At 34.6% G+C, this 25,729-nt stretch overlaps 1 protein-coding gene across 1 annotated transcript in view; it reads left to right on the plus strand.

The window, feature by feature from the left end:
* Window positions 1-24,877, plus strand: part of PDE1A (phosphodiesterase 1A) — a 106,674-nt gene extending 81,797 nt beyond the window's left edge. The window contains exons 11-14 of the mRNA XM_049773560.1: window positions 59-179; window positions 1,156-1,301; window positions 15,990-16,106; window positions 24,802-24,877. Coding sequence (XP_049629517.1) covers window positions 59-179; window positions 1,156-1,301; window positions 15,990-16,063 — 341 coding nt within the window. The 3' untranslated portion in view covers window positions 16,064-16,106; window positions 24,802-24,877. The remainder of the gene's footprint in view (window positions 1-58; window positions 180-1,155; window positions 1,302-15,989; window positions 16,107-24,801) is intronic.
* The last annotated feature ends 852 nt before the right edge of the window (window positions 24,878-25,729 follow it).

A 25,729-nucleotide genomic window follows, 5' to 3' on the forward strand; every position in this document is an offset into this window, starting at 1 on the left:
TTATATTTTTCTAAAACGTACACTCTAACACTTGACCTTATTTTTGTGTACTTTGTAGGCTTCATTGATTTCATTGTAGAGCCAACATTTTCTCTTCTGACAGACTCAACAGAGAAAATTATTGTTCCTCTTATAGAGGAAGCATCAAAAACAGAACATTCTTCCTATGGGGCAAGCAGGTTTGTGTGTGTGTGTGATTTTTTTTTTATGTCTGCTTTTGGATATCTTTGTAATCTACTACCTACGGAAAGGAAATTCTTCAAAGACTCATTGCATTATATTTCCCTCTTGTGGTCATGTATTGCATTGCATCCATCTTTCAAATTAAGAGGTTGAAATTCTCTACAAAAAATGCCAAGGTAGTAAGGAGGATAATAAAATACTCAGGACAGTTAAATTGTTCAAATTTTCATTAAGTACAGTTTTAACATATAGTTGTGTTCTGTATGCATTAACATTTGCTTGTGTTTCTTTGCCTACAAACAAGTCAAAAGTCATTTGGATTTTTAGAAAAAAAATCTCTAAATCAAAGTTAACTTTTCAACATGAATTTAAATATATGCATAATCATAACTGTGAAATCCATTATATACTATTTATTTACACTATATTAAACTATTATTGATAAATTTGAGGAACATTATTTAATTCAAGTAAAAGAATTCACAGCTGAAACCCAAGTTTTTTTTAATACTATACAAACATAATCTCTCAATGTTGCCCTTCTGAAATAAACTGATGGAAACTATTCTTCCTGATATACAGACATCTACAATGGAAATTCAATAGTTGAGAATGGATTGAGTTCTATTATCCATCTGGGGCTCTAGAATATTGATTACCCTGTTGTTCTTCAAGTCATCTCCCCTCAAAGTCTTACCAGTTTTACCAGGCTTTGTCACTGAAAGGATTTTCACCTGCTTCTTTGAGCATCTCTATCCCTAGTAAGAGAGGATACAACAAAGTCTGAATAATGCAGGATCCTGGGCATTGCTAATCTGTGCTCAGAACTACATTTATCCTATGGGGATTGTAAAGTAAGCCATGTTTTGCACTCTTGTTACATGGCATAACATTGGCATTTTCTGACATCTTTGGTTCCTGTTGCTAACTCGTAAGATTCTATCTTTATGGGTTTATGTATTATTTTTTAAGACGATCCAATATGAAAGGCACCATAAATGAAGGAAGCTACTCCCCAGACTACTCCCTTGGAAGTGTGGACTTGAAGAGCTTCAAAAACAACCTGGTGGACATTATCCAACAGAACAAGGAGAGGTGGAAAGAATTAGCAGCACAAGGTATAGTTGCTATCTCGCTGAATATTAATTTGTCTGAGAATGGGATTTTGCCCCCCTTTTTATGGCTTCCTATATAAAATGTGCAAATCCCAAATGGTTTTTAGAGTTTTCCCACCCTTTCATTAATCTAATGCAAGTTGATTTGCCTATCACTAAAAAAGAAAAAAGTGATATTCATCTCTGCGGATGCCACATGAGCTCTTTAAAAAAGCTGGTGGGTGGTATGAATGCCTCATTCTTGAAGAAGGGGCACTAAAATGGTGACAAAGTTGATGTATCGTGATTCCCTTGTACATTTCAAGTGGTGTTTTCTAGTCTGTGTTTGAGACATTGCAGGCTGCTTTTGTGTTTCTGGAGGAACAGATTACTCAGTCTCAGACATGCAGGTGTCTTTTTGTCAACTTTACAAAGTCTCTTTTTCACTGACAGTTTTATTCAGGAGTTGGAGAACTCACTTGAAATCTGTCACCATAGAAATCCAATTAAAGGCTAGTCCTAGCTATTTTGAAATACTTTTGAATCCAATTTAATTAGTCCATTGCTTTAACAACACAGTTCAGGTAGTATCAATCACCATCATTCAGGAAATTAACTTTCAATTTTCAAGTGAATTCAGTTACAGCCTCCTCTAATGCTTCCTACCATCCCATTACTGCTCTCTCCCAGCACAGTGGCTTTCTGGCAGGTTTCGTTTTTGGTTTAGGGGCCACATCAGCTGTGTTCAAGTCATACTTTTGAGTCTTCACTCAGGGTTAGTTCCTGGAAGCTATAGGATACCCTATGGGCTTCTGGAGATTGATGCAAGGTCCTATCGAACCCCAGGCAGAGTTTTAAATTTAAATTTAAATAAACCTGGACCTTTGTGACTATTGTTTCTTTAGCTAAGAATTCTTTTTATATATTTCTGCCTCAGGAAGAAAAACCGATTGATATAGGATAGTAAGTTCTGCTTTTTTTTTAAACATTTTTAAATATTTTTTTATATTTTAATTTGAGGGTTTTGTGACATGGTACAATTTGTGGTATGCTTTACTTGCAGTTCACTTACCTGACATCCTGTAAGTTTCCCTAAGTCTCATCCAGTATGATCCCTGATCAAAGATCCAGGAATAAACACAATAGTCTGGTGTGGCTCCCCAAATAAAACAGACAAGAACATTTTTAATTTGACAAACACAACCCTTTATGAATCAACATATTTCACATATGGCTCTTATGAAATGAGTACTATAGTTATACCCATTTTTCACAAGAAGACACCAAAGCAGAATTTTACTAATAGTGAAGAAATCACTATTACAAATACAAGTTAGTAAAATATATGCTAGGCAGCTCCTCAAAATTATTAGTCTTGTCCACTAACACTAATGTCTGTTGTTCTTTTCTTCCCTTGTAGAGCTCAGTTTATATACTTAAAATGTAATCACTAGTCCATAATTACTAGATGGTATATATTTATTTCTATCAAGTTTTTCAGATAGTAATACAGGGTCACAAAAATCAGGACTTGTTATTTCATTATTTATAAGCTTTTAACATATTGCTAGACATTAATAGCCACCCAGTAACTACGAGTTTAATTAAACAGTACTCTTTCATGCTATTGCATAATGTTATCACATCATAGCCCTACAACTGCTGTTAGGAAATAAAATAATCAAATTTTTTATTTGACTGTAACTCATTTTCCTTTTCATACATGCCATTGTGTACAGTAAACTGATTGAAAAAAGGAAAACAAGTACCTTAAATTTTTAACATTGGGTCTTCTTTAATAAACCATGGAATGAATCATTATACTCCTTTAATACATCTTGATATTAGAAACTTATTTTCTCGATGTTTCTAGATGTTGCTAGAGTCAAAACTTCCTACTGTCTTTTAAAGTCTTTCTCAGCCCTGAGCACCACTGTCAATGAATTTAACTGACCAAAACAGTTTCTTCTAAGACAGTTTTAGCTAAATTAAACTAAAGTGAACCTTGAGTATTAACCTACTATAGGTACCTTGAAGTAAAGAGAAGCCCTTTTAGTATTGTATTAACAATAATAGTTGTCCACTTTCTATTATAATTACGTTGTGCTATATGGGATATATTGTTGTGTGTAGATGATAAATTTTAAATCATGTAAAGTTTTCTATTTACATTTCTGGAATGGAGAAATAATCATCAGTCTTACAGTTAGAAAATGTAGCAGCAAGAATTATGTGGCCGAGTGGCGGAACAGTTTGTTTTGCACACGGCTGGCCCAGGATGGACGCAGGCTCAATTCACAGCATCCAATATGGTCCACCGAGCCTGTATGATTTCTGAGTGCTGAGCTAAGAGTAACCCCTGAGCAATGCTGGGTGTTGCCCCCCCCCCAAAACAAAACAAAACAAAACAAAAACAGAAAAAAGAAAAAAAGAAAATGTTGTAGCAAGAACTAAACACAGGTGGTCTAATTTTAAGCAAATTAAAACAATCAAGGATCTAGATAATATAATTCTCAAACAATACTCATCTGTAATACACAAATTTTGAATGAAATAAATGTTGAGTTTTATTTTCTTTATATAGTTATATGCTGATACCCATTAAGTAAATTACAAATTAGATGTATTCTTAATACATCTAATGATAAAATACAAGGTGAAATATTGCTGGCAAATTTTTTTTAGCCTCAAAATTCATCTGTATAGGCTTGTTCTTCATGCTCTTTTGAACACACATCTTATATACTTACCTTTTGTATTACTTTGCCTGTATATTTCCACTCTGGAGAAAGCTGTATTCTCTCTTGAACATGTACTTTTCTTCTGACCTCACATCTTTCTAAATAAGTTTCAATAAAAATTATCTTGTTTTAGGGGCCAGAGCGATAGCACAGTGGTAAGGCATTTACCTTGCATGCGGCAGATCCAGGATGGACCTGATTCGATCCCCGGCATCCCATATGGTCCCCCTAGCCAGGAGCAATTTCTGAGCTCATGGCCAGGAGTAACCCCTGAGTGTCACCGGGTGTAGCCCAAAAACAAAACAAAACAAAAAATCAAAAACCTCATCTAAATAAAGCTAAATTGGACATTCAAAGAGAAATGGAAACTTTGCGGCCAGAACTGGTTCTATTATCACCTTATTTCGTCTCCTAGAGACATTGGTTTAGAGAATGAATCAAACATCAGATTTATGCCATAGTGCTAATTGGATTCTACATTTCAAAATTCTATGAAACATAACATCATCTTAAAGCTAAGCGGAAAGTAATGTATGCTTTATGGAAATACAGTAAAAGTTTTTACAAACTATTTTGTAATCATGTCACAAACTAACATTAAAAGGAACACATTCTTAACCTACTACTTCTGTTTTTACCTCTTTTGCTTTGTTGTGTTGTTTTCTTTTCCTATATTTATTCATTTCTTTATTGTTTGAAATAGATATATTCTATCCCTATTATTTTTATGACTAACTAGAATATTTAAATTTATAATCAATGGTAGAAAACTGAAATTAGTAGTTTTGCTTTTTCACCAATGATAAATTAAGTAAAAATTAAGAAATTTTTCTTTGATGTTAAAAGGGATAAAGTAATACTTTATACCTAAAAATAAAGTGAAAAACATGAGATCAAGTAGGGTACTTGCTTTTTTAACTTTCTTTGAAAAATCTAGCTAATACAAGTAAACAATCTCAATCCTTAAGGCCTTCCCCAGGCACACAAGGTTTCTTAGCCTAACAGCAGCCAGTGGTGAAAGAGCAGTCCCAGCCCTTTGTGGCTCTATAATTGTTAGGGTTTTTCTATAAAATTCTGCTGGTCTGTTATTTACCCCAGGGATGAACCACAACCTCAGACTTCTAAAGCTATGGGCTTCTCACATTATTCTAAATTAAATACAAACCTTTGTACACTTAGAAGAAACCAAGATTTATTTATTTCATTTTTTCCCCCAAATTGAGCCTACCTCCTTCCTCTGACAGCAAAGCTAGTTTCTGCTGACATCCTCAGAGGCCTTTATTTAGGGCAGGTTAAGTATAGTTCTAGGCAAGTATCATGGGATCCTGCCATTCTTACTTGAATATACAGCAATTTTACAAGAAAAAAATAGCTAAAAAATTTTAGTTACATTGATTTATTTTTTTCAATGTGATGAGATCATTGTTTAAGTTAATACATTTAAATTCATTCTCATTGTGAAAAATATACAACCTTTTACATCACTAGGATAAGAAGTCATTTTTTTCTTTGTTGGGTTTTTTTTAATAATTAAATGAATTAATTTATGCAGTCTACTTAGAAATAAATGGCCTTCATAGCACTTCTTGAACTCGTTGTTTTCACTAAAATTTTGATTTATCATGTTTTTGATATGTGATCTAAGAACTAGGGATATAATGAAAAATAAAAAGGGCAACAATCCTTACATGAATGAATAGTGAAATATAAATAGGAAATATAATTGAAGTTTAAAATAAGAAGCATGAAAGACTATTGGGAGAGTGATTATGTAAACTGATATTTGATAGAAGTTAGAGAGAACTTGGGAAGTTATGGGGTTAGGATGAAGACAACAAAATAATCAGCCTAACCCAGTGGCATGGACATTACCTGTATACAAGAATGAACAGGAGAAAAGTGAACTCGAAGGAATTTAGCTGCGTGGAAATGGAGTGATTTGGGCTCTTTGATGGCTGTGACTTGAGTGGTTTGGGCTCAAGAGATACAAGAAACTTGGGGCCCGCGAGGTGGCGCTGGAGGTAAGGTGTCTGCCTTGCAAGCGCTAGTCAAGGAAAGGACCACGATTAGATCCTCGGGTGTCCCATATGGTCCCCCAAGCCAGGGGCAATAACCCCTGAGCATCAAACGGGTGTGACCTGAAAAACCAAAAAAAAAAAAAAAAGAGATGCAAGAAACCAAAAGCAGTTTTGAATGAGGAAGATAGATTATTTAAATTTAAGTCTTAATAGAATCACATTAGTTACAGAATATTGAAAGAAATCTGTGAGGTCACACTTATCAGTGCTCAGAGCTCATTTCTGAAAATGTCCTCATAATGGTGTGGTACTGAGGAAATCACATGTGAGACTCTGGATTGAAGCCAGATTAGTCATATGCAAGGCAAGTACTTTACCCAAAGTACTATGTGTACAACTTGGGGAATTTTAAATAGTAGAGAGTATTCACGTCATCCCAAGATCATTTATTAGACATTATTATTAAATAACACTTATTTATAATAAGTGTCTTCATTGTCTAATGCTGCTAGCAGCTTCAGTCCAGCAGCAGAGGCAGGAGTTCGATGAATCCTGCTTTAGGGAAGTGGGTCACAGGAACTGACAGCATATGTTGAAATATGAAGAAATGAGACCACACAATGATTGTATGGGAAAATACGTTCTGGCCAGAGTGTTACAAATTTAATCTCCAAGATAGGAGTATTTAAATGCAAAAGGCCAGTCACATATATGAGAAGAATGCTCTAATTTTGTTTCTTTACAAAGAACAGAAACTTAACTGTACATTTATGTTTAAAACAAAACACATGGCTCTAGGTGATTTGTAATATTAGAATAGAATATAGTTCAGTTAGGAGCCCTTTTACATTTCAAAGTAGTTCCTCTCTGGTTTGGCCCTAGGTGTCATACTAATGTAAATTAAGAGATTAGCAAGAAACCAGGTTTCCTATAACAATTTTCCTTTACCTAAGGGAACAGATTTCTAGTTTAGGGGCTAAGACTAACTTCCTAAGGTCTGGTTATGAAAGAGATGAAACTTATATGAAAGGGGTACAGAATTATACCTAGTAAAATTTAATAGCTCAGTGCTATCCTGGCAAAACTTGTTTGGTGTGTAAATTAGTTAGCAGGTATTCAAAGTGACTATGGGAAGTCTCTAAGGCAAAGCAGTCCTTTCTGTTAAAAACTGCTATGGTGTTCAAAGACAGGAGAGAAGAAAAAAAAATTTTTTTTTACTGAGTATTCCAGGTAAAATAAATTTAATCAAGGCTATTGCCTGTAAAATTCCTTACGTTAGGATGAGAAAGGCTTTACTATATACACAGCAGAAGGGAGTATAACTATCTATCTAGCTAGCTATCTGTTGTCTTAATTAAATTAATGAGTTCTAGGGTTGGTTTGTGGATGATGAGGCCTTTCTGGGCTCGACCCAATTCCCGCAGCCCCTGTGGTCTGGTGGGTCTGAGAGTTACAAGGTGAGAGCAGAGAGATTCACAAAGCAGTCAGATGAAGTATCAGGAGTCAGTCAGCTCTATTTCACAGACCCTACTGTCATACACACCTCCTCACATGGCCTCTTAGACTTTTCCTAGCAGCTACTTCTCTACTCCTTCTGGCTCTGTTTCCCTTTCAAATGCTTTTTCCAGGCTTCCTAACTGGCTTCCAGGCTGACTAACTCCCTTTGGTGATGCTACTTCTGCTGCTTCTTTGATGCTGCTGAATCTGATGCTGAATTGGTGATAAGGAATCTGATGCTGAATCTCTGATGATGATGCCTCTCATACACTTCTCTCTCTAATTCTTCTTCTTATCCCCTCTCTCTCCCCCATACAGACTCCTCTACCTGCCCATTCCAGGTGTGGGCAATGCTGATCATTCAGGTGGGATAAATAAGAAGTTGGGGGAGGGGATACCCACATCTATCTATCTATTTATCTATCTATCTATTTATCTATCTATCTATCTATCATCTGTCTATCTATCTATAATATATATATTAAATAAATGTTTGTAGTAAAAGCAGAATATCAGTTTCATTAACAGAACGTCTCATTGAGTTATCCACACTGAGAGAGAAGTTTCAGTGGGCCTATTGGTGAGAGATCTCTCGAGAATCTTCCAGCCATCCACACTTGAGGGAAAAGACATCTCAGTGGGCATGCTGGTAATATTTCCTCAGAAATTTTTGATCAGCTACCCACGCTAAGGGTATGAACATCCTAATGGGTCTTCTGACTAACTTCCTCTAAAAATATTAAGATTACTATTATGTTAAAGCTGTGACAGCCTAATTAATTCCTCATCTTCAAAATCTTTTTCCTGTCTCCATATATGGTGAGCTATTTCAAAGCAGACTAGAGAATTTAGGAGTGTGTGTAGGTGGGACAGGTAAAGGAAAATCGTGGTGGAAAAATTTTCTCCTATTGCTGCATATTAAATATCAGACAAACCACACAATATTTCTTGTCTCAAAAAGGTAATTATTGAGGGGCTGGAGTTATAGCGCAGTGGTAGGGAATTTGCCTTGCGCGCAGCTAACCCAGGACTAACCTGGATTCAATCCTCGGCATCCCATATGCCCCCCCCCAAAGCCAGGAGCTATTTCTGAGCACATAGCCAGGAATAATCCCTGAGGATCAACAGGTGTGGCCCAAAAACCAGTAGAGAAATTACTATCTACCCCACTAAACGATAATGCAATTTTATGAATCCTTGTTCAATTTCCATTTCAAATTTTTTCATTCTTTTGTTTTGTTTTGTTTTGTTTTGTCTTTTAAACTTTTGGGGCCATACCCAATGATGCTCAGGAGTTATTCCTAGCTATGCACTCAGAAATCGGTCCTGGCTCATGGGACCATATGGGACACTGGGGATCTAACCAAGGTTCGTCCGGGGTGAGCCACATGCAAGGAAAACGCGGTCTTGCTTTGCTATTGCTCTGGCCCTTTTTTTCGGTCTTGATGCAACTTTGAGAGCAAAGTACTCATGGAAGTGAGAGAAAAGGAAAATTTTTTAAAAATATAGAGTGATGGCCAGTGGGTAATAAATGCTTCTAAATAACACTGAAGCATATCATACAGATAAAAATATATGTGTTTTATGTATATACATATATTTTTTAATCCCATGTATGTAGCTTCTTTTTTTTTTTTGTCTTCTGCCATAAGCAAAATTTGGATCTGAAACTGAGCTGGAACTGCGGATTATGTTCTTATTCAGAACTCGTGCGGAATCACTCTGTTCTGAGCAGCCTCTGAATGGCAAATACAATAATTCTGAAGATAGAATAGTTTAACTTATAACCCCTCCCCCAAGGAGTTGATTCATCTTTAGACATAAGACTTCTATTTAGAGTACACTAAATATGCCGTGATTGGAACAAAACATTGCAATTTTCTATCATTACCCACACACACCACATCTTCTCAAGGAGAATGTATATGAGAAAAAAATCATTTTTGTCCCAGAATTAAGTCTGGGATTTAACATGTAATTAAATGTTATACTTCTTATTGTTGCCTATTAATTCTTATTAAAATGATTAAATTCTAAAACACTAGACTCAGAGGCATCTAAGAAGTGAGAAAAAGGTATCATAGAAACTGACGCCACAGACATGTACATGAGTCACAGCGGTATGGTGCTTGCCTTGCACTCAGCCTATCTAACACAGATGGTGGTTCAAATCCCGGCATCTCATATAGTCTCCTATGCCTGCCAGAAGCAATTTATGAGACAGAGCCAGTAATAACCTCTGAGTGACTTCGAGTGTGACCCCCCACAAACAAAGAAAGAAAAGAAAAGAAAAAAATACCATAAAGAAACCTAGGCTAGTTCATGGCAAATCTGACATCTGAGAATTTGTACTAAAATCTTTTAAAATATTAGTGTCTTGTAGTGATTTTTTTCTGTGTAACTCATTTGCTGTTTTGTTGCTTGAGTCATAGAATATATGAATATATGATATTGTTTAATCGATTCAAAATTTTTGAGACCTGTTTTTAGTTTATTTTTACCAAATAGAAAGAAAAAACTATTTGAAAGAATTATTTTTGTATGTATTTGAAAATAATTGTAATTTTTTTATTATATTGAAATTCCAATCCATATGTGTGTGTTTTATCTATTACCTTTCCCATGATTCTTAGAAACTTTATTTCCTTTATAATAATTATTGAAATGCTTTTAGTATAATTAAATGCTAGCAATCATAAAAGGCATATTAATGATTATATATTTACTTATATATTTTTAATTACTTACTTTTATTACATTTTTGAACATTGCTAAATTATTCATCATTGTTCATCAATTGTTCAGGTTTTCGTGAATGACTATTTTGCATTTATGAAATAGATAGAATTTGTTTTTGCAGCTGATCTTCTAAAATAAAATATAGTTTATTCTTTCCCAAGCGTATATCTTTCATTGATGTGTTTCCTGTGTCTTCTGCACTAGCAAATATACCCAGGATTATATAAAATAAAAGTGGTATAGGTACTTAGTGATTATAATTACAGAGAACATGCTTAATATTTCAGAATTTAGTGTGATATTTCTTAATTTATTTGATTTAAACATTATGAATTTCATTATACTTGAAATAAATAATTTATGCAAGTATTTTAATTACAGCATTTATTTAGCAAATAAATATTTAAATATTTTAGCAAATATTTTTATGTAGCTTTAAGAATTACTCATGATTATTCAGTTGAACTAGATGAATTATTTCAATATACTTTCTAACTTTGTACTGCCCCATACTTGGCTCAATCAACTATCCTGATGCAATGAAGTGTATAGTTTAATAGCTGACTATTAAAATATGTACTGATGAGTAAAATTATCATATAAATTTATTTTTATAATACCTTGTCTGGTTTAGTATTGAAACTACACTTCATAAAATAAGTTTTATTTTTTGAATTATTGAAAGATTCTTCTATGTGACTGAAATTGACATCGAATTTTTGGTAGAATTTACTTTATAAATCCTGTAAACCTAGACTTTCTTTATGAGGTAATTTTTTACCTACTGACTCAATAATAGATATATAGAACTATTTAAGTTTATAAATTCTAGTCTATAAATTTAAAAAATTCTTTTTTAAATAATTCATTGCACACAATAAAAGAATATAAATATAAATGCAATAGATATAACACCACAAAAATACTTATTGGTAAATAGTAATTAGTAAAAGGTAATAGTAACTAGTAAAAATAGTTAATAATTTGGTAAAAAGTAATATATTTAGTAAGAATACATTTTATGAAAAGCAGTCATTACAGTGACCTATGAAAACCAGCAATGTTTTACTGGTAAATTTAACATGTTTATATATATTCATGCACATGCATTTTAGTAATTTAATGAATTGTGACATGTAACTTAAGTAATAATAAAACATCCAATAATGTTTACTGTACCTGTTATATAACCAAATCATTACTGCAAAATGCTTTCATTCATTTTGTGAATCCCTTTTATTAATGGCAAAATTATATTTGCAAATGAGAGTGTAGTTCACACATGATCATTGGTTGATACATTTATGTCATGCATATATCAGCTTTACTTATTCATTAAAAATTCAAACTATTTCTTGGTCATTTGATTGGCTAAGTATTTTTGAGTACTGGATAAAACCAGTAATTCTGGACTATGTAGTCCAGTATTGTTCAGTGAAAACCAAAAATATGGTGCTGCTTGAGCCTGTGGTACTGGGGATCCCCAGATTACCCCAGGAGTAATGAAGGCCTCCCGTGTCACCAGGGACCATGTTTTGTCTGGATAGAAACTGATCAGGTCATGCTAGGCTTGACCTAATCACTGTACTAGTTTTAGGATCCTACAATCACTTTCTTAGGACATAAATACGAACACAAATATAATAATTTCAATTATTTTCTGGTGCCCAAATATAGATTCTAGATTAATTTCTCATGTAGCATATTTAACTGAAACATAATTAATCTTATCATTAATTTGTCTTAATTTCTTGATTATATAAGAGTAAAATCTTGCTCAATTTAGGATTAAGATGAAGATTAACAGGATTTCCTTCTTATTTAAATGATATAAAAGTTAATGTGCTTTTGAATTTGGGATAAGCACATGGTCCTTATTTGACCTTTGATCTCTGATCTCTTTCCCTTCTGCTCTTAGCCATTATCACCTTCTGTCTTAACTATTAGATTGTTTTAGAGACTATCAGACCTTTGCTCTCCCTCCCCTGCTTGTTTTTCTCTCATTCTCTTTTTAAGATAATATTTCACCTGGTCAGATTAGTTCTTTCTAATCTCCCACCTGAAGCCATGGTTTGAATGAAAATGATGAGGTCATTATGTGGTGCTGGCCTTCAGTGCTGTAGTGCTCATTGGATATTTATTTGATATTACTTTTTGTATTGTTGTGGTATTTCAATTCCTTTTTTTTCTGTCCTCTCTCAAACTGAGATTGAGAGCCTCTAGAAGGACTACATCCATTTTCAGCTTATTTGATTTTTACCCCACTTCAATGCTTTTCTCTTCTTCAAATAAAACCACATAACTTGAACTATCTAGTTCTGCCTCTTAAATAGAGGGGGAAATAAGGGAGGGTGCCAGGACCAAACAAATATATGATCACTAGGTAGTAATCTAGATACAGAGGGGACCACTTACTCTAGCAGCCCAGGGGGTGAGAATGGGGGAAATGGGATGCAGGATGGAAATGGGGGTGGAGGAAGGACAAATTTGGTGATGAAAATTCCCCGGGTTCAATGTTGATATCTAACTAAAGTACTACTGTGAAAGATATGTAAGCCAATTTGGTCAAAATAAAAATTATATATAATAAAAAATAGAAAAGAAATAAAAGTTTCAATCAATACAAAATAAAAAAAGAAAAGAAAAGAAAAAGATAAGATCTCTCTTAGACCTTTCTGTTACCATTACATTGAATTTAGCTATCTTTATTCCATATTCACTAAGGCTCTGCTACCATCTCAGAATTTTAGATAAAATTAAAGATTATAAAATTGCCCCTCTCCTCCCAGATTTTTTTTATATTATTTTCCTCAGGAATATTTCACACTTCAATTCTGTAACTAGATTTCTATTCAGTATGTAATATCTAATTTTAGGAAATTTTAATAAAGAAATAGTTGCCTCATGCTCCCCACTACAATACCCAAAGTTTCTTTTGTTTTTTTCTGAAAAGTTGCACAATTTGAATCAAGTATCTACTTCCTTTGATTTCAGGGCTAGTATTATGACGTATGTTTAGTTTATTCAGTACTTTGGGCACAGAAGAGAATATATACATTGATGTAAACTAAAAGTAATTGAAACTAATTAAAAAAAACTTGTCTTTAAAGAGAAAATTCAGTAAACAGAATACTGAAAGCGAAGACAAAATAATTAAAATGGTTATATTTTAATATTTAAAACTCATTTACACACCTAATATTAATATTCTGTGTATAAATCTTGCAAATTATAAAAATATAGAAAATATAATTTCAAATGCACTACTGAAACAGTTTATCTCATTTTTTCACTAATCAAAAAAGTATCTTACATTGTCTTTACCATCAAGTCAATTCTCAAATTGATTAAAATTTCCACAACTGGTTAATTGTATTTCTTACACCTCATTTCTCATTTTCTAAATTATACACACCCTACTTGCATGTCAACAAAACATATGTATTCTTTTCTTTTAACTTTTTATTTTTAATTATGAGAACAATGATGCAAAGAGGACAAGGTAAAGTTACAGTGGAAGGACAATTGCCCATAAACAGAGTTCTCAGAAGAAATCCCCTTGATGATGCCTAAATATTGAACTTACAGTCAAAGAACATTAAGAAAAATAAGGCAGACCCATGTACAATTACTTTGTCCACAAGTTCCCAGATTGTAGTACATTATAACTTTTCTTAGCTGTACACAAAGCAATCTAAAGCCATGAAATTTATGTGACTCCTTAAACATGGAAGGCATAGTATTTTTTTATATTTTCATGCACATGCATATTGGTTTAAGTTAACATCAAAAGTTTAAGAGGTATTTTTTTAAGGGTTAGAGTCAAAGGAGCACAGTAAAAATGGTGTTAGAGTGGCAAATATTGTTTGCATAGGCCCACCAAAATATGGGGGACATGGAAAGGAAAAGCCTGAATACAAGGAGACCCTATCCCTGAAGTTTCCTGGCATAAGACCAACTCTAGGCTCTAGGCAAACTAGTTTGTTAAATCCAAGTCATTGTCTGTAGTGCCAATACAGTTTTATTTTTCACTCAGTCTCTATTGTTGGCATCAGGTTTCTGTATTAAAGATCCTGGAATATGCACATCCTACATTGAAGTCAGGCTGGTGTGGAGTATCCTCTAGTTTCACCTCACAATTAAGGGGCAATACAGAAAGCCCAGTCCAGTAAGCAGGTCATTGTTGTTGTTGTCTTCTCAGTGTTAAGGGAAGTCTCTTTTTAGTAGGTCAATGTCAGAGCAGTGGTAGGGTTCCCTGGTAGAGGATTGCCTCCAGGTGACGTTATAGACAACCTTGGACAAACATATGTATTCTATTGACCTGACAGACTGAAATTGTATCAAGGAGTGAATTTAAACTGTATAGTTCTAATATAACTTAAACATTAAGATTTCAGGTTCATTGGATTGATTTATAAATCATTAGGTTGGAGTTTGTTGATGTAAATTTGTGGGTTTTTTGTTTGTTTGGTTTTTTTTTGCTTAAGAGAGCAAGAAATTATTTGTCTGTTTGAATTGTATATTAGAACACTTTATTAAGTTCCTAACTTTTTGATTTTTGCCCCTACCTTTATAAGGTTAGTGCTAATATATGTAGGGAGTATTATTTTCCTTATGTAAACCACCTTCCTTCCATTTCTTTTCATGTTTCTTGGTGCATAGTGTTCAGTTCTCTGTTGTTTTATATATTTCCTTGCATATCAAATTATTTTTTTATTTATGCTTTTATTTTTTGTTTTGGGGTTTTTGGGGGAGGGGCTACACCAGGTGATGCTCAAGGGTTACTCCTGGCTATGTGCTCGGAAATCGCTCGTGGCTTGGAGGACCATATGGGATGCCGGAGGATCGAACCACGGTCTGTCCTGGGCTAGCATGCACAAGGTAGATGCCTTATGCCCAGCGCCACTGCTCCAGCCCCACATATCAAATTCTTTCATGCTACTGACTTGAATTAACTTATATTTCATTTTCTTTGTTCCTCATATAATAAATTTTACTGTCTTTTGTACATTTATTGAAATATATTTAGAAGTTGGAACACTTTTCTATTGTGATTTTACTTCAATGCTTTATAGAAGCAAATGAGTCTGAAATTATAATAATATTGGTTATTTTTTCAGATTATGTTTTCATTTAAAGATTACTAGTATATTTGTTTTAAATTATAACAGCTACACAGTGTATAGCAAAAGACATATATTATTAGCTGAACTTATTTAAATAAAAATTTTCAACAAAGAATATTGGTAAAAGTATGCATGACAGTTGATTTAATAGCTGGTTAAACATGGCTCAATGTTTATTTATGTATTTAAAATTTATATTTATACCTCAAAACCTAATTTGCTCTAAATTTACAGATTTAAATTTTTTTTTTTTTTTTTTTTTTTGGTTTTTGGGCCACACCCGGTGACGCTCAGGGGTTACTCCTGGCTATGCGCTCAGAAGTCGCTCCTGGCTTGGGGGACCATATGGGACGCCCCGGGGGATCGAACCGCGGTCCGTCCGAGGCTAGCGCAGTCAAGGCAGGCACCTTACCTTTAGCGCCACCGCCCGGCCCCAATTTAAATATATTTTATATTATTGGAGAAAGGCATCACAAATGCATTGTAAAATCTAATATTCACTATTTTGCTAATTATTTTTCTTTTCGAACCTTATTTAGCATTTTACAAAAGCTTATTTCATTTTCATTTATGAAATTGCTTATCTTTTAGGAGAATCTGAGCTTCACAGAAATTCAGAAGAACTAGTAAATGCTGAAGAAAAAGATGCTGAAACACATTCATAGGTCTCAGACAACTTAAAAGCTTCTATCACTTTAAACATGAGAGGTAATTTTATTTTTATACAGTGAATATAATATCTGAAGTGTATAACTTCTTAAATATAATAGAAACAGTGATGTCTGATTTAACCACCTTGCATTCTTTAAGAGCATTCTCTTCTCTCTTTTCAAGCAAAATCTTTTTTTTTTTTTTTTTGGTTTTTCAGAAGCCACACCAGTTTGATGCACAGGGGTTACTCTTGGTTAAGCGCTTAGAAATTGCCCCTGGCTTGGGGGACCATATGGGACACCAGGGGATTGAACCAAGGTCCTTCCTTGGCTAGCGCTTGCAAGGCAGACACCTTATCTCTAGCACCACCTCATGGCCCCTCAAGCAAAATCTTAACACAAAAAATTTCAAAGAGCTATAATCTCATCATTAAAAGTCATACACATAGAGAGGTTAAAGAGACAGTATAGTTGGTAGGGCACTTGCCTTGAATGCGGCTGACCTGAGTTAAATATCGGATATCCCAGATGGTCTCCCAAGCATACTGAAAGTAATTCCTGAGTGAAGAGCCTGGAGTAACCCATAACATTGCCAAGCAAAGCAAAAAAATCACACTCATTGGACATCTCAATTCTTATAAAATAATAAATTGTGGACTAGGAAAGATTTAATTCAGATTCATTGTTCTGTTTCATGTAATGTTCAATTACATAAAATAATGTTTAATTAATGTTTGATTTTGGTCACTAAAAATAAATGCATGCAATTATACAAATAGCAGTGTTTGCTAAAACTCATGATCATTTACATCATTGCTTTTCTTTTTTAAAATTCAGTTTCTAGGACTTCCCTTTGATCTACTTTGATAGCCATGCTTCAAAAATACAAAGTTTCAACAATCTTGTACCCATCTATTGAGGTTTTGTATAACACAGTTGAAATCCTCTATCTTGGGCCTACAGAAGCATAAGCAGTTAGTTATAAGAAAGGGCTGTGTTTTTATGGTGGAAATGGCTCAGAGTCTCATTTACTAAAAGTAAGAAGCATAATACACAATATTATCCTTTTATTTGTACTATGATGAAGGCAAGAGAAAATATTGAGTGTGCCATACTAAGCTTATGAAATTCATACAAGTTATTATTTTATTGTTTATTTTTAATTTTGGGGCCACACCCAGTAACACACAGGGGTTACTCCTGGCTATGTGCTCAGAAATCGCTCCGAGCTTGAGGGACCATATGGGATGATCAAACCACAGTCCATCCTAGGCTAGCTAGTGCAAGGCAAATGCCCTACCACTTGTGCCATTGCTCCAGTCCCAAGATACTCTTTTTAATATTATTTTATGATTAACTTTTCATCAATAGCAACTAACACAGTCACCGTGGGGTGACCATCTAATCTTCATATATAATCTTTAATTGGGATTCCTATTTTACATATGAAGTTGGAATATCATAAAACATAAAGTACCTACTTAAAATCAAATTGCATCTCTCTAATGAATATTTTTAATAGATTCAGATTCCAGGGCTTTTGCTGCAGCAGTTTCTCTCTGTACCCACCATCTAAATAAACTGTGATATTTTTAATGCTCATAATGTATTCTGATAATATATATGAAACCTTAAAATATCATTATAGGAAATGGATTATATTGAGTTTAATTATAAATAATTATGCATTTATAAATGTATAAAAGTCTTGTATATTTGACAAATGCAAAAGTTTTGTCAATTAAATATCATCAGAAAACAAGAAATTATGCAAGATTCTTTCCTACCAGACAACTTAAGTCAGAGTGTACCATATAACCTCAAAAAAACCTGTAGGTTTATTGTGTCCTGTATATTTATAATATAGATGTCAAGCCTTTATGAGCATTTTGTGCAAATTTGGGATAGGAAATACACATGCATTAACATTTTAGAACAGTGTGATGTACAAAAGTTTCTGAAAATATATGGATCATCAAAACATAGAATTTTGACATTTTATTGGTAAAATGTTTGAATGAAGGTTAATTTGTCAATTAATAAGTATCAGAGAATTTAGAACTAGTTATTAAAGTAGCACTGCCATCTTGCTTCTCAGCATCTCAATCTGCTATACCTAAATGTTATATCTTACTAAGAGACATTTTCCCAGGGAACAATAAGGTAAAATTAAATGAGTGCAATGCTCAGGCTGCATAATATAATGTACCAAAGATTTTTTATATTTTATTTATACACCTTGATTACATACATGATTGAGTTTGGGTTTCAGTCATGTAAATAACATAACCCATCACCAGTGCAACATTCCCATCACCAATGTCCCAAATCTCCCTCCTCCCCACCCAACCTCCGCCTGTACTCTAGACAGGCTTTCCATTTCCCTCATACATGCTCATTATTAGGATAGTTCAAAATGTAGTTATTTCTCTACATAAACTCATAGCTCTTTGTGGTGAGCTTCCTGAAGTGAGCTGTAACTTCCAGCTCTTTTCTCTTCTGTGTCTAAAAATTATTATTGCAAGAATGTCTTTCATTTTTCTTAAAACCCATAGATGAGTGAGACCATTCTGCATTTTTCTCTCTCTCTCTGATGTATTTCATTCAGCATAATAGATTCCGTGTACATCCATGTATAGAAAAATTTCATGACTTCATCTCTCCTGACAGCTGCATAATATTCCATTGTGTATATGTACCACAGTTTCTTTAGCCATTCGTCTGTTGAAGGGCATCTGGGTTGTTTCTAGAGTCTTGCTATGGTAAATAGTGCTGCAATGAATATAGGTGTAAGGAAGGGATTTTTGTATTGTATTTTTGTGTTCATAGGGTATATTCCAAGGAGTGGTATAGCTGGATCATATGGGAGCTCAATTTCCAGTTTTTGGAGGAATCTCCATATCGCTTTCCATAAAGGTTGAACTAGACGGCATTCCCACCAGCAGTGGATAAGAGTTCCTTTCTATCCACATCCCCGCCAACACTGTTTATCCTCATTCTTTTTGTTGTGTACCATTCTCTGTGGAGTGAGGTGGTACCTCATAGTTGTTTTGATTTGCATCTCCCTGATGATTAGTGATGTGGAGCATTTTTTCATGTGCCTTTTGGCCATTTGTATTTCTTCTTTGTCAAAGTGTCTCTCCATATCTTCTCCCCAATTTGATGGGATTAGATGTTTTTTTCTTGTAAATTTCTGTCAGTGCCTTGTATATTTTGGAGATTAGCCCCTTATCTGATGGGTATTGGGTGAATAGTTTCTCCCAATCACTGGGTGGCTCTTGTATCCTGGGCACTATTTCCTTTGAGGTGCAGAAGCTTCTCAGCTTAATATATTCCCATCTGTTAATCTCTGCTTTCACTTGCTTGGAGAGTGCAGTTTCCTCCTTGAATATGCCTGTAATCTCAATGTCCTGGAGTGTTTTGCCTATATATTGTTATATATCTTATGGTTTTGGGTCTGATATGGAGGTCTTTAATCCATTTGGATTTTACCTTCGTATATGATGTTATCTGGGGGTCTAAATCCAATTTTTTGCAAATGGCTATCCAGTTGTGCCAACACCACATGTTGAAGAGGCTTTCTTTGCTCCATTTAGGATTTCTTGCTCCTTTATTAAACATTAGGTGACTGTATATCTGGGGAACATTTTCTGAGTATTCAAGCCTGTTCTACTGATCTGAGGGACTGTCCTTATTCCTATACTATGCTGTTTTGATAACTATTGCTTTGTAATAAAGTGTAAAGTTGTCCTCCCATATACTTTTTCCCAATGATTGCTGTAGCTATTCTGGGGTGTTTATTATTCCAAACGGATTTCAAAAGTGCCTAATCCACGTCTTTGAAGAATGTCATGGGTATCTTTAGAGGGATAGCTTTAAATCTGTATAATGCCTTGGGGAGTATTGCCATTTTGATGATGTTAATCCTGCCAATCCATGAGCAGGTTATGTATTTCCATTTCCGCGTGTCCTCTCTTATTTCTTGGAGCAGAGTTTTATAGTTTTCTTTGCATAGGTCCTTCACATTTTTAGTCAAGTTGATTCCAAGATATTTGAGTTTGTGTGGCACTATTTTGAATGGGGTTGTTTTCTTAATGTCAGTTTCTTCCTTATTACTATTGCTGTATAGAAAGGCCATTGATATTTGTGTGTTAATTTTGTAGCCTGCCACCTTGCTATATGAGTCTATTGTTTCTAGAAGCTTTTTCCTAGAGTCTTTAGGGTTTTCTAATTAGAGTATCATGTCATCTGCAAACAGTGAGAGCTTGACTTCTTCCTTTCCTATCTGGATTCCCTTGATATCATTTTCTTGCCTAATCGCTATAGCAAGTACTTCCAGTGCTATGTTGAATAGGAGTGGTGAGAGAGGAAAGCCTTGTCTTGTGCCAGAATTTAGAGGGAAGGCTTTTATTTTTTCTCCATTGAGAATAATATTTGCCACTGGCTTGTGGTAGATGGCCTTAACTATATTAAGGAAGGTTCCTTTCATTATTATCTTGCTGAGAGTTTTGATCAAGAATGGGTGTTGGACCTTATCAAATGCTTTATCTGCACCTATTGATATGATCATGTGATTTTTTTTGTTGATGTTTTGTATTATGTTGATAGATTTATGGATGTTAAACCATCCTTGCATTCCTGGGATGAAAACTACTCGATCATATTGGATAATCTTATAATGAGGAATTGAATCCTATATGCCAGGATTTTGTTGAGGATCTTTACATCTGCACTTGTCAGCGATATTGGTCTGTAATTTTTTTTTTGTAGCATCTCTGTCTGGTTTAGGTATCAAGGTGATGTTTGCTTCATAAATGCTATTTGGAAGTGTTTCCATGTGTTCAATTTCATGAAAGAATCTTGCCAGGATTGGTAGTAGTTCCTCTTGGAAAGTTTGAAAGAATTCATTAGTAAATCCATCTGAGCCTGGGCTTTTGTTTTTGGGAAGACATTTGGTTACTGTTTTAATTTCATCAATAGTGATATGGGTGTTTAGATATGCTACATCCTCTTCCTTCAACCGTGGAAGATGATAAGATTCCAAGAATTTATCTATTTCTTCCAGGCTCTCATTTTTAGTGGCATAGAGTTTCTCAAAGTAGTTTCTGATTACCCTTTGAATCTCTGTCATATCAGTAGTTATCTTTCCTTTTTCATTCCTAATTTGAGTTATCAAGTTTCCCTCTCTCTCTTTCTATGTTAGTTTTGCCAGTGGTCTCTCAATCTTGTTTATATTTTTAAAGAACCAACTTCTGCTTTCATTGGTCTTTCGAATTGTTGTTTGGGTTTCCAATTCATTGATTTCTGCTCTCAGCTTTGTTATTTCCTTCTGTCTCCCTATTTTTGGGTCCTTTTGTTGAACACTTTCTAGTTCTATTAGCTGTGTCATTAAGCTACTCAGGTAAACTCCTTCTTCCTTCCTGATGTGTGCTTGCAAAGCTATATATTTTCCTCAGTACTGCTTTTGCTGTGTCCCATAAGTTCTGATAGTTTGTGTCTTTATTGTCATTTGTTTCCAGGAATCTTTTGATTTCCTCCTTGATTTCATCTCGGACCCACTGGTTATTCAGTATGAGGCTGTTTAACTTCCAGGTGTTAAAGTTTTTCTTCTGTGTCCCTTTGGAATTCACAAATAATTTCAGTGCCTTGTGGTCAGCGAAGGTAGCCTGCAAAATTTCTATCCTCTTGATATTATGGAGGTATGTTTTATGTGCCAGCATGTAGTCTATCCTGGAGAATGTCCCATGTACATTGGAGAAGAATATGTATCCAGGTTTCTGGGGATGGAGTGTCCTATATATATCCACTAGGCCTTTTTCTTCCATTTCTCTCCTCGGGTCTAGTATATTCTTGTTGGGTTTCAGTCTGGTTGACCTATCCAGTGTTGACAAAGCAGTGTTGAGGTCCCCCACAATTATTGTGTTGTTATTGATATTATTTTTCAGATTTGTCAACATTTGTATTAAATATTTTGCTGGCCCCTCATTTGGTGCATATATGTTTAGAAGAGTTATTTCTTCCTGTTCTACATACCCCTTGATTAATATAAAATGTCCATCTTTGTCCCTTACAACCTTCCTGAGTATAAAGTTTGCATTATCTGATATTAGTATGGCCACTCCAGCTATTTTATGGTTGTTGTTTGCTTGGATAATTTTTATCCAGCCTTTTATTTTGAGTCTATGTTTGTTCTGACTATTCAGGTGCATTTCTTGTAGGCATCAGAAGGTTGGATTGAATTTTTTGATCCATTTAGCCACTCTGTGTCTCTTAACTGGTGCATTTAGTCCATTGACGTTGAGAGAAAGAATTTTCCTGGGATTTAATGCGATTTTTATATCAAAATTTGGTGTGTCTTTTGGTTAGTCTTGTCTTAAATTAGGTCTTTCAGTTTTTCTCTTAAGACTGGTTTTGAGTCTGTAAAGTTTCTGAACAGTTTTTTGTCTGTGAAACCATGTATTCTTTTGTCAAACCAGAAAGTGAGGTTTGCTGGGTAAAGTATTCTAAGTGAAGCATTCATTTCATTCAGTCTTGTCACTATATCCCACCACTGCTTTCTGGTCTTGAGTGTTTCTGGTGACAGGTCTGCTGTAAATCTCAAGGATGCTCCTTTGAATGTAACTTCCTTTTTGATCTTGCTGTTTTCAGAATTCTGTCTTTTTCTCTGTGGGATTCGTCAGTGTGACTAGGATGTGTCTTGGGGTATTTTTTTCTGGGGTCTCTTTTGGTTGGTACTCTTTGAGCATGCAGGATTTGATCACATATATTCTTTTTTTTTTTTTTTTTGATCACATATATTCTTTAGCTCTGGAAGTTTCTCTTTAATGATGTTCTTGACCGTTGATTCTTCCTGGAAATTTTCTTCCTGGGTCTCTGGAACTCCAATGATTCTTAAGTTGTTTCTGTTGAGCTTATCATAGACTTCTATTTTTATCTCTTTTTATTCTTTGACTAATTTTTCCATTGTCTGTTCATTTGCTTTAAGTTTTTTTTTTTCAATATCTCCTGCTGTATGGAATTGTTATGTATCTCATCTTCCACAGCACCAAGTCTATTCTCAGCTTCAGATACCCTGTCCCAGAGCTTATCCATTTTGTCTTTCACTTCGTTTACTGACTTTTTCAGGCCTTTTATTTGACATGTTATTTCAGTTTGGAGTTTTGTGATTTCCGTCTTCATATTTTCTTGGTTCTTATTAGTGTTCTGTTCAACTCGATCCATGGTTTCTTTGAGTTCTTTGAGCATCTTCCATATAGTTTGTCTAAAATCTTTATCTGAGAGGTTGATTAGTTGGTTGGTCATTATCTGGTCATCAGAATTGTCATCTTCATTCTCTATGTCTGATGCTGGCCTGCGTTGTTTCCCCATTGTCACACTTGTATTGTGGGTTTTTCTACATGTTGTGGTGGTATTCATTGGCTAAATGATGTAGGCAGCCACACTCCTCTGGCTCCGCCCTTTCTGGATAGGTCAACTTGCCTCCAAGGGAGGGGAATCCTCAGTGGATGAAGCCTCACACTGGATCAAATCTTAGGGCTAAGCAAGCAGCAGAGAAGACAGTCCAGAGAGAAATGCTGGGCTTCAGTGATCCAGCACAGTTCTTAGTGTGATTTTTTCTTCTTGTTGCGATGGTGTTCTTTCCTTAGAAAGAGCACATGGCCGTGTCACAAAGCGGAGTAAAGTGCTCTGCTGGAGCCTCTTTTTGGCCCACTCCCAAGATGTACAGGATAGTCAACAGACATACACAGGCAGGACTCACAACTTTTCACAGTCGGGCCCCACTTGGCAGGCATAGTTTCGTGGATTTTCCCAGCCTGATGTCACAAACAGGGCACCTGGCTTCTGCAAAGTACTGCTTATAGCAGGTTTTCACATTATGTTGCAGTTCCTTGGTGACTGCCCTAGAATAGGCTTCTGGGAGAGCTAGTTTTTTGGAGCCTCTTTTCAGCCCATTCCCAAGAGGTTCATGCGACAGGACAGTAGACAGACACACACACACAGGCAGCACTCACAATTTTTCACAGTCGGTCCCCACTGGGCAGGCGTAGTTTCATCTGTACCAAACTTCAATTGGACAAAAAATAAACATTTGGACCACGTTTCATAGAATTATGTAACTTCACTGTTGTTTCCAATATATTTCTGTCACTGGTACACTAAAATTTGTATTTACTTTTATTTTTCTTTTACAAAAGAAATTGGAGGTGTATATACAATGTTATGCCACTTCAGCAATAAAAAGAAACTGGCATGTAACCTATCATATATCTATTTAAAGAATTGCTGTATTTCTGACATTAAAATGTAATCAAACTGGTTACTCGTTGAGAGGTAGGTATTTCCTATTGTTACCAATGATTGCTCTTTAGAGATGAACTTATTGTCCAAGAAATTAAGAACTGCTAGTTTGTGATTCAGATTTAGTCTGTGACTTTGCTTTTTCTGGCTTTTGCACTAACTTAATATATATTCCTGAATATCTTTATGTAGTAGAACTTAAGTCATTTGTTCCTTGTGACTCCTATCCAATGCTCACATAAGTCCTCCAAAGTATTTTATATTACCCATTAATCCCGTACATAAATTTGAATTTGTGATGTGACAGAGAGAATAGGACAAGAAATTTTAACTGATATAAAAACTGTTATTATTCTATACTAATAAAACTTATTTTGAGGTAAAGGTCTGTAAAGTTTACTGTGAAATTGCCACATATAAGACAAAAATCTGATCTTAATTTTATTTTATTTCAGGATAAGAACAGCACTAGTATATCCCCTCAATTTTCTATATTCTTCATTTTCATCGTACACTTGGATCAGATCATTTTTCTGGATTTCAACTTAAAGGATCAATTGGAACATAAATTCTGATCTAGTAATTCAGATCAAATAAATAAGAAATTTGCTACTTGATATTTTAGCCATTGCATCTACCATATTTTTCTCTATGTAATTTTGCCTTCTTCAATCAAGCCAGAAAACCTTTTTGAACAATTTTGAACTGTTAACATTTTACCACCTTGAGCTCAATTATAGCCAAAAGATTATGAAATACATCACAGAAAAAAGTCATTAAATTTTTATTTTCTTGTTTTCTCTTGTAAAATTAGATATATGTATAATTATTTCCATCCTAGATAAAACTAAAAAAATATATTTGAAAAATATGTAAAGCTTAAAGACATAGTTTATTTAGATATCTTTGTTATTTAAATATACAGGCATAACACAGGAGGTAGCTCTTCAGTTGATGTGGTTGATGTGCTATAACTACAGTGGAGCCTAACAGCCTGATGCATAATCCATTGTAATTCTCACTGGAAAAGCATGGAAAAACACTATCCTTAAAACTACTGGACCAACTTGCATCTGTCCTCGTGGTTTTGAAGCACTAAAGCATCATCTTTCATAGGATTATCACAATGCAAGTCACACATGATTTACAATCCAGGCTAATGAGACGACAGAGCTATTGTTGAAGACACACACCAGAACTGAGAATGGAATTGGCCATCTGGTGTATGAACTATCAAGAGCCAAAGGATTTGAGACAAAAATTGTGTGTGTATAAAAAATACCTATGAAAACTGAAGTCTTCACTTTTCTTAACAGATAATATTGTTTGAGAGGAGTTTATGATTTTATTATGCTTAATCAAATGTCAACTCTTGGAGAATCT

Source organism: Suncus etruscus, chromosome 5, assembly GCF_024139225.1.
Source record: "Suncus etruscus isolate mSunEtr1 chromosome 5, mSunEtr1.pri.cur, whole genome shotgun sequence".
Lineage (NCBI taxonomy): Eukaryota > Metazoa > Chordata > Mammalia > Eulipotyphla > Soricidae > Suncus > Suncus etruscus.